Here is a 10,733-nt window from a genome sequence, read left to right on the forward strand (position 1 = left end):
TCGAAATCATTCAAAAAAAGCCAGCATAAATGCAAATTATAAATCTTTAAAGGATTTTTCATTGGCCCCTTGGTCACAGTCAGTAGGGACAGAAGCTCAGACGTACATCAAACACTGTGGCGTGTTTCAGTTTCGATTGACCAAGCACAATTGTGTAATCCCAAAGAGCTGGACTACAAACTGAAAGCAATGAAATGTGTCACATAAGGAAGGCCACCGTAATCAAAACCAGGGTTCATTTGTTTCCTTCCTTTGCATACGAGAAGCCGAGACAGAAGCCAATGCTAAGCAGCTTTCCACACTTTCACTCTATCCCTCCACATCCCCTCAGTCATATGCTCGTCTGCTCCCACTTCCCCACTTCTCTCAGAACGGGAGGGAGGGAGGAAAGAAAGACGTAGCGTGTGGAACTCTGAACAGTCTGGCAGAGATCAAGTAAGTGTCAAGGCATAGCCGTGAATGAGAAGGGGAGCAGGCGCGGATATGCTTATCCTCTGGGCCGAGGCCAACGCTACAGCTCAGAGGTGCCAACAAGTTCAGCTCTGCTCTGTTCAGTCATGGGACCCGAATATTTCACAACCAGCTCTGGATAAACATTCACAAGCATGCATACACATGTACACACTCAAACAGGTCAACAGGATAGCCTAGATTTTAAGATCTCTTACCGTAGTTGCTTGGCATAATTCTGTTCAATCTCTGTTCGCTCCTTCACAAACTTCACGTATTTCTCCACCAAGTCCAAGCCAGATTGTGTGTGCTTATCAAGGATGTCATATTGGTCCTGTAATACAAAATCGAGACCAGGCTCTTAAATAAAAATGTCAACTTATTTTGATTTGTCAGACACTGATCCAAATCATTTGATTGTGATGGTCTGTCGTCATTCCTTATTCTTATTCAGGTAGCTGTTGCACCTCCCAAAATGGTTACAATTTATGATATTATTATAGGGAAGCATAACACTTTCTTCATACTGATTATTACTCCGTAATCATACTAGAGATGCAGGATTAATCGTTAAAATATCGCGATCCCGATTCAAACACCCACACGATCTCATTCCAAAACGACAACGATTCGGTCATGTTTATTAAACCATTGACAAAATCATACCGGGACATTCAGATCATGTATATGGAATGAGCTTTTCAGCCACACAGTATCATTATTTCTGTGTTACAAATATTCAAATTATCACAGAAGTACTGAGATAAAACAAAAGTTTATAGTTCAGATATAAAAACTGATGTCTATGGTAGCAATCAGAATAGAGCTGAACATTGCTCTTCGGATAGCGATTGTATCGTTGACATCGTTACACCTGTAGGTGGCGACAAGTGACTGCTTGTAAAATGTTTTTGTCATTGGATTGATTCAAAAGATTTGTTCAAAAACACTGATTCATCCAGTGATGAACCAAGTATTTATAAGTGAGTCATTGAATCATTCATTCAAAGCAATTTTTTTAAATAATGAATTTAAATTAATTTAACATTTTAAATAGCAATTAACATTCAGAACCTCTAGTAAATTACTTTAAATAAATAAATTATGTTATTTTGATCATGAATCATGGGATCATTATTTGAAAAAAATATATGAAGAGTTCAGATGCAAAAGCCTCTAAATGCCATCTGAAATTTTCTTATAGAATGATAATTTTTATCAAGCTTGTATGTTTAAGTTCAGTAATTTCACTTAAATGACAATTAATAGGTAATCTTCATTGCCATTTAAGTGAAATTATTGAATTTAAATATACGAGCTTGATAAAAATGATCATTCTATAAGAAAATTTCAGATGGCATTTAGAGGCTTTTGCATCTGAACTCTTCATATATATATATAATAATAATCGTGATTCTTAATTTATCCAGAATCATGCAGTTCTATGCCATATGCAAAATATAAGTATTGTTCACTATATCTGTAAGAAACATGCATTAGAGGAACCCTTGTCAATAGAACCATGTGCAAACATAAGAAATCATTTAGCATGCAAGCAATAAAACAGGAATCTGTGGATGAGTCTCTGAGTCTCTGAGGATGACCTGTCAACTGGTAAAAAGGACACATTTTTTTAATTAATAATTTTGAGACACAATGTTTCATTGACGAACTTTAGCACTACACTCCGCAGCATCCTGCAACATTAACATTATGTAGATTTTAAACCTGCACTCTTAGAAAAACTTTCTAATATGATTGCATAATAATTTAATGTTTAATGGGTTATTTGATAAAGTATGTTTGCGAGCGGTTTCATTCATAAAAATTAAAACAAAAAAAATTACTAAACTAAAAAAAAACTAAATCAGTCAAATGATCACATGATGGTTTCCCATAAAAGGTTCTATGAAGCCAACTTTTAAGGTTCTATATAGAACCTTTTCTTCAGAGTGTGAAAGATAAAAATTGAGTAAAAACAAAACAAACATCCACAATTAATTAACTTTTCTCCCTTAAATTAACTGACGCTATCATCATCTTCTATTAAATAATATCCTGGCTCTTCCAAGCATTACAATGGGAGGAGTGAATGGTTCCTTAGATTTTGAAGCCCAAAATAGCATATCAATCCATCATAAAAGTAATTTATACAACTCCAGGGGGTTAATAAAGGCTAATAAAGTTACGAATATGGATATTTTTCTTACAAAATCGTTTCGCTTCACTTCAGAAGGCCTTTTATGTGCTTCAAAATCTCAGTTACCATTCACTCCCATTATAAAGCTTGGAAGAGCCAGGATATTTTTTAATATAACTCCCATTGTGTTCGGCTGAAAGAAGAAAATCATATACAACTAGGATGACTTGAGGGTGAGTAAATTATTAATACAATTTTTTGGGTGAACTAACCCTTTAAGAATGAATCAGAAATGGTATCTTTTGGGTTCATAACGTCTCACTGAACTTTTTTTTAAAACAACATGACTTTAGGTTTAATTTTTTATGAATTTATAAGGGGAAGTTTCTCATCATTTGTAATGTTTTCCCTTCATCTAGTTATTATAAATGAATTTTTAAAAGTACAAATGATTAGCAGATGCATAGTCTCTCATCTAATATGAGCCAGTAAAAGCTGCATGCATAATAATTGTAAAATTATTATAATATACGCTGCAGCTTTAGGTTGTCCAAATGAATGCAATCATGAAGATGGAAAGGTACTTCATAAGTTTTACTAATTCCAAACACCAGCTGAAAGCCTGCATCAGATTGTGTGAAGTCTCCTGACAGGAGTTGATCAAACTAATGCGAGAGCAAGTAAAAATGCAAGTGAAAAGAGGAAGACCAGACAGTTTGCCAGCTTCGTTTCTGCAGAAACTCAATGCCCAGCTATTTTTGTAAACCAACCCGGAAATCAGCATCACCCTGGTTCCCTCGACAAAATCCCAATTGGCTTTTGGCTTATTGCAGAAAACAAGGTCTGTGGCTAACAAAAGCTTATGATTCTAACATGTTTTGTTCATCGTGATCATTTTCACAAATGAACACAACTATGAATTTTGAAGTATAAATACAATCGGCAGAAGTCCAAGGCTAAACGTAGGCTATAACCGAACTAAAAACGTGCCTGCCCAGTGCCCACACAGAGGACATCCCAGAGATTCCCTTCCCTGTTCGCAACCCTTGACCCTATAACGTTATCTATGCGAGGCAGAGGGTTCCTCAGGGCTTTAAACGCATCCTGACACAAGTGACTGAGCAGACAGAACACAGGAAGTGGAAGTCTTCCCCACGTCCTGCTGCATTTCAGCTGTGCTCAACAAAAATATGAATATAACATTCTATTTCCTACAGCATACCTGAAGCAATACAAAAACAGACCTAGAGATTACTTTGTCAAACATATGCCAGCAAGAAAACAACATCTGAAACTGCCTGGTTTGGCTGTATTTTTCCTTTTTTCCCCAGTTCCTTATTTGGTGGGGCGCTCTGTTACATTTCAAGTACGGGCCTGACCACTTGAGAGTGATGATATCTTGAAACGTCCCCCACCCCCTCAGTGCTACCTCCATCGGCCTGGATGTAGATATGCGTTTTTGAAGTGGGAAGGAGGGAGGTGCCTTTGGGATGACATTCCTAACAAGCCAGGCCATGTCCTGACTCCACCTCCTCCTCCTCTCTCCTCAAAATGGAGTCCATTAATATAGAACAAGAGAAGAATTCCCTGCCCCCTCACAACCCACTCACTCGCAAAAATAGAGAGCTTTTCAACTTCAAAACAAAGTCTCGTGAGGCAGATGTTTATGCCCCAAGATAAGCTTCTGTTAGTTTGCGTCTTAAGACAACAGCAAATATTTGAAATATAAAAAGAAAAGAAAGTCAAAAAGATTGTTTTTTTTTTATGAAGTGAAAATAATCTCATTGTCATTACTGTAAATAATAGTACTTATTTTTTTAACTGTGATGCATATTTAAAATAGTATTTGACCTTCCATAAAACAAGGAATGCAAAAAGTGCTGTGTGGGGTGTAGAATCCGTGGGGTGTAGAATGCTCTGTGTGTGTAGAGATAATACATTTATAAAAAAAAAAAAAAAAAAACCTTTTCAAACCAAGGCACTCGAGAGTTTAAGGAAAAAATATAAAAAGCCTTTCTTGAGTCATGGCTCAGGCATTTAAAAACAGGTAACGTAACCGCACACCGACGCGTTTATAAATATATATTGAAGTTATAGAGTATTTAGTTTATTTGAACATATTGTGTTTGGTTTAATTATATTTTGGTGAGATATGTTCTCTTTACATTATTAATCATGTATCACTACATAATCACATCAGGTGACTATACCATATGACTAATTCATTGCTGTTTAATAGGACTCTGGAAATGATTGCTGTCAACACCCCGATGAAGGCTCATTAGTCGCAACGTGTCGGTGTGCGGTTATCTGTTTTAAAATGCCTAAGCCATGACTCAAAGGCTTTTTATATTTTTCCTTAAACTCTCGATTGCCTTGGCTTGATATGTTTTTATAGTATTGGACCTTTTTTTGCATTACAGTAGGCTACTGTGAATTTGGGGGTTCAATAAAAAGGAAATAATCTTTTAAAATATCTCAATTGTCTTAAAAATAGGCTACGTTTTATGTAATTTATTATATACTTTTTTCTTTTTGGGTGAAATATAATGGGCATTTCAATGAAATTCACAGAAGAAAATTTAAATGCTAAAGGATTTGTTCGCACCAAACATTTCATTGTGTCATAATTTACATTAAAATCAAGTCATAGATTACAGACTTTTGGTAATCATTGGAAACAAAGATATTTTAATATATTTTCTCATAACTTGTATGCCTATTGAAAATCTAAGCATACAGTAATCAACATTTTTTAACTTCAAAAAGTACAACGATTTTTGGATTCATGGACAGAAATAATAATTTTTGTTTCGAAGATGGTTCAACTAAACCTTTAATGTACAGCCGTGGCCAGCAGTACACAGCCAGTGGCATACATTTTGTGTTTCGCAAAGTTTGCTGCTTCAGTATTTGTAGATTTTGGTTTTTACGTTACTATATCTACAGTAAAACTTAAGCACTTCATAAGCTTTTAAGGTTCTTATTGGCAAAAGCATTCAACATATGCAAAGAGTCAATATTTACAGTGTTCTTCTTCATAACCTCTGCAATTCACTCTGACATGCTGGAAATCAGCTTCTGGGCCAAATCCTGACTGTTAGGCTTATACCGTTAAGCCTTGCCTTATTAGTGCTCGGAGTTGATCGCAATTTGTGGGCTTCGCTTTTCCACTCACCTTTTGAGGACTGACCACAGGTTAAAATTTCAATGTAATGATCTCTGATCCATTTCATTATTACTCTTGCCTTGTGACAAGGTGCTTAACATATTAATTATGGTGCTTAATCACACCAAATTGCACCTGTGTCGTAGAAGTAGCTCTTGCAGGATGTTTTGATACCATTATTTATCCCTGGCAGTGTTTTTGGGCAAAATTTTGAAAGATCCCATTCCCTTGGATAAAAAGCAGCCCCACACATGGAAGGTCTCAGCATGCTTCACTGTTGGTACGACACAGGACTCACGGTAGCGTTCACCTTCTGCGCACAGTTGGTTGATTTTCAGATGTCCCAAATAGTTGGAAGAAAGTTCATCAGAGAAAATAACCCTGCTGTCCAGTCCTTGTGAATTTCAGTCTGTCACTGATGTTTTTCTTGGAGAGAAGTGGCTCCTTTGCTGCTCTTCTTGACACCAGGCCGTTGTCCAAAGTCTTGGCCTCACTGTGTGTGCAGATGCACTCACTCATGCCCAATATTGAGCAGCTCTGCACCGGTGGTGACAGGATTCCATACCCGAATCCTCAGGAGGAGACGGTCCCGGCGCTTGCTGGACACTCTGGGACGTCCTAAAGCCGTTTTCACTGCAGTTGAACTGAACACCTCTCCTTGAAGTTTTTAACTCTATCCCCTGCCATTGATAGAATTTTCCTGCTTTCCGTGCTTTCGCTGTTAATCGGTAGGGAGCGCTATAACGCATCTTCTGAAAGAGTACTGAATCTCCTAATCAAAACATGTGCGAGAAAGATGCAGAAACGAGCGATATCATATGCAAGCAGATGCACATGTAAAATAACACGATCAACAACATTAAACAGAATATAAACCAAAACTGCCTAATGTTACTGAATGAAATGTCGACCCAGGACGAGCTTTGGGACTGTGCAAGCATTAGGGGTGTTGATGGACTCGATCTATTCCATCTATGTTTTGATCATCGTTCTGAATCAGATCTGGATGAAATCACTGGATCAACTTTTTGCTCAAAATTTAGCTTTTTGATGGAAAAAAAGAATGCATTAAGCTAGAATGAAAATTGTTTAAAAGCAGAGGCTTTGTTCTTTCTTTTGATACATGGCATGTTCAGATATTCATACAACAAAACATTCTGAAATTGTTGTGAAAATGATCAAAAAACGCTGGCGGTGGCTGGCAACTTTTTCTAAAAACGCTAGTGTGGAAAGAGTTATTGATTCAGTCAATGGTTCTTTCAAGTGCAATATTCTTTGCAGCAATTTCCTTGCATGTGAGGCCACTTTCATGCAAAGCAATGATGGGATGGCTACACATCTTTTTTGGGGGGGGGGGGAAGTAACCAACACTGTGATTGGAAGCATTTCCTCCTTCCGTTTATAACCATCAGTCTGCTCTTATAATCCAAACAGAATGATAGAGTGAGTTCACCTGATTATTGCTCGTTCACACTTTCCCATGTGCTGATGATACTCTGGTCATTTTGAGCCAGGGCCAAAAAACAGTGAAATGTGGGTTTTTGTGATAAAGTTAGGCCTAAATTATTATTTTTTGGGGGTCAATTATGCTTTTTGCAATTATTTAAAGAGCATCTGATACAATCTGAACAATTTCATCAACAGCACGACAACTGAAGCAGCAAACTTTGCGAAAAACTACATTTATGCCATCGCCAATACTATTAGGTCATGGCTGTAGCTAATGCACTGAAACAACTCCCCTGATTTGAATCAGCGGTGGCTTCAATCAAACTTCACACCAACTGCTATCATCACAATCTTTAAACCAACAGAGATTCCCTCTGCAAACATCCAGTCAATCTATAAAAACAGTCCTGAGCACAATTTACAGCAGGGTTCCTCTTATCCGTAGCACTGTATTCGGCCCAGTCTTGACCCCTCCTCTTGTACTTTACTGCTATCATTAACTCCTCCTCCCCATAGTGCAAACCAAAGCTATTCTCCCAGCCTGAGCAGAGAGCAGCAGTCTACAGCCTCCAAGAGACGAGAGTACACAGCGAAATACCGCTGTCCTTCGTCATGCTCTTATGACTTATAAGGAGCCTGTTGTGTGGCATTTCTCATTTCAAGAAATGCAGAAAGAATTCAAATCAACAAAAATCCTCCACACTCCCATCGGTACACATCTGAAATCTCGAGCTGCCAAAAATAGCAAGTGGCTTAACAGCAAAGGAGTGGACAGATGCCACAGTGTAGCCATGGGAATGGCACTTAATGACTAACCCAACCAAAACCAATTAGGTTAGACATTGCTAAGAGTGACGGTAAACCAAAGCCAGACTTATGAAAACCAGCGAATGCCCTTCCCACCTGGACCGCCTCAAGCTGAGAAACAAGTCCACACAAACACCAACTTTCACTTCTGTCTACTACAGAAGATGAAACTACTGTAATTTCCCGGGTTGAAAGTAGCATCCCTCAAAAAGCACGCAAAAGGGAAACTTTCTAGTGAAGCGGACCACAAAATAAACAGCAACGTGAAGTGATGTGTTTTTATGAAATTAGGGCAAAACTAATTAGGCTGGTGCAGTAGAAGATGGAAAGGGGACAGCGGACAGAGGCCTAAGGGGAGCAACAACAGCAATGAGGTCAAACAATCTCCACCCATTTCAGAGCAACGCTCCATTTGCAACACTGCAGGCATGTGGAAGGGTCTGTGCAAAATCTGTCTCTTGTCGAAAGAGGTGGGAACCTCTGTGCAGACGGGACATAATGTGATGGCAACGCGAGAACTAAAACAGGCAGGATGAAACACAGCTGATGATGATGCAATCAGAAACAAGCACTGACAATTTCTCTAAACTATTTCCACCTTTGTGAAAGTGCTTCGGGTGACAAGACTGATGTGTAGCGGATAATTGTGAACAAAAACAAATGCAATTTGTCTAACTAAATAAAGATCATCAATTCAAGAGCTCCTCGTTGTCAGGTGATACTGATAGACAGGGACTGTTTATTAAACTAATCTCCAAATCTACAGAAAACATTCAAATCAAGCAACAGAAATGATGAATAATCAGCTAGCAATTCCCATTAGCAGGAGACGATTAAGCCTGTCTGAGCAGATAAACGAAGCCAAAACATCTTTACAAGACAGCCAGAGACTAAGACAAGAAAACAGAGTAGGCCACTAAACACAAAATAGTGACATTTATGGTTAAAGTTGTTGGTTATAGTTCACTCATGTCTTATTGAATAAACAACTATCTCCCCAAACAAAAAATGGATGGATACATACGTAGATGTATATATGCATGTATGTATACATGTTTGTATGTATACATGCATATGCATTCAGTACCGGAAAAAATTATAATATTTATGCTCATCAAGCCTTCATTTATTTGGTCAGAAATACAGTAAAAACAGTAATATTGTGAAATATAATAATTTAAAATAATGGTTTTCTATTTTAACATACTTTTAAAATATAATTTATTTCTGTGATGCAAAGCTGAATTTTCATCAGCCGTTACTCCAGTCTTCAGTGTCACATGAATCTTCAGAAATCATTCTAATATGCTGATTTATTATCAATGTTGGAAACAGTTGTGCTGCTTAAAAGCCTAATTTTCATAACCTGTGATACTTTTCTCAGGATTCGTCGATGAATAAAAAGTTAAAAAAGAACAGCATTTATTTAAAATATAAATCTTTTGTAACAATATACTCTACCGTTCAAAAGTTTGGGGTCAGCATTTTTTTTATTTTAAAGAAATTAATACTTTTATTCAGCAAGGATGTGTTAAATTTATTTTAAAAAAGTGATAGTACAGATTTATATTGTTAGAAAAGATTCCCATGTTGAAAAAATGCTGTTCTTTTGAACTTTTTATTCATCAATGAATCCTGAAAAAAGTATCACAGGTTCCAAGAAAATATTAAGCAGCACAACTGTTTCCAACATTGATAATAACTGAGAATGAAATCATCATATTAGAATGATTTCTGAAGGATCATGTGACACTAAAGACTGGAGTAATGGCTGCTGAAAATTCAGTTTTGCATTACAGAAATAAATTATATTTTAAAGTATATTAAAATAGAAAAGCATTCATTTAAACTGTAATAATATATCACAATATTAGCGTTTTTCTGTATTTTTTATCAAATAAATGCAGGATTGATGAGCATAAGAGACTTCTTTCAAAAACATAACAAATAATGTTTATGTAGTAATGTATGTAGGCTGTGTATACATCAATGTTAAATAGAGATTGTAGACGGTGACTGGGCCGACTCTGGTTATATGAAGTTAACGGCGATACTGTTGTTGTTGCTGCTGTGATTCTGCTCAACTTTGTGTTAGAGCGGATGTTCACATTAAACGTGGCAATTAATCGAATTACATGATGACAATCGTGTAGTTCGAAAAATTTGGTCATAAATCTGTTTCACAATCTGCCAGATAGTCTTTTCGTGCATTTATCTTCTTCCAGTTTGCAAAAAAAAACAAAAAAAAAACAATTGTCATAAATCACGCTTACGCCCATGTATTTAATCGAGAAGTTCATCGGTGTCATTGAATCGGACTCGGACTTTCTGAAACAGAAAAATTAAACACAAAACAGAGTTTATCCTCCGAACTTACCCAAAGCTCAGTGCCCCAGTCCATGTTCAGCTCTCCTACCACTTTCCCTCCTCTATTAGCCTGAAAAGTTATCCCAATTTACGAGAGTAACAGATGTTCAAATTAGGATCAAAGAAAGCGACTCATATCTTTTCCCCACATTCACGCGAAACACAGAACAAATCGGTATGGTTCTCCAGCGCGAGCTACTTTGTGGCGGCACAAATACTTTTCGTTGCTGAGCAAGAGAAGGATCAACTGGATTTCATTGCCGCGTCACTCCCAGATCCCTAATTCTTAAAGGAGCCGCCGGATCCAGTTTCCAGTTTTCAGACTGCATGTCGATCAACAGACGGAGTGAG

General features: G+C 37.2%; 1 protein-coding gene across 3 annotated transcripts in view; it reads right to left on the reverse strand.

Moving 5' to 3' along the window:
• Nucleotides 1–10,670, reverse strand: part of trip10a (thyroid hormone receptor interactor 10a) — a 30,823-nt gene extending 20,153 nt beyond the window's left edge. For 2 of the 3 annotated variants that reach the window (XM_084408132.1, XM_084408131.1), the window contains exons 1-2: nucleotides 10,393–10,641; nucleotides 669–784 (exon numbers count right to left, since the gene is read on the reverse strand). In XM_084408132.1, the coding sequence (XP_084264258.1) occupies nucleotides 669–784; nucleotides 10,393–10,416 (140 nt within the window). In that variant the 5' untranslated portion in view covers nucleotides 10,417–10,641. Of the gene's footprint in view, nucleotides 1–668; nucleotides 785–10,392 lie in introns of all 3 variants that reach the window. The other variant, XM_084408133.1, reaches the window with a different exon arrangement.
• Between the last annotated feature and the right edge of the window lie 63 nt (nucleotides 10,671–10,733).

This window comes from Rutilus rutilus, assembly GCF_951802725.1.
Source record: "Rutilus rutilus genome assembly, chromosome: 1".
NCBI classification, from domain to species: domain Eukaryota; kingdom Metazoa; phylum Chordata; class Actinopteri; order Cypriniformes; family Leuciscidae; genus Rutilus; species Rutilus rutilus.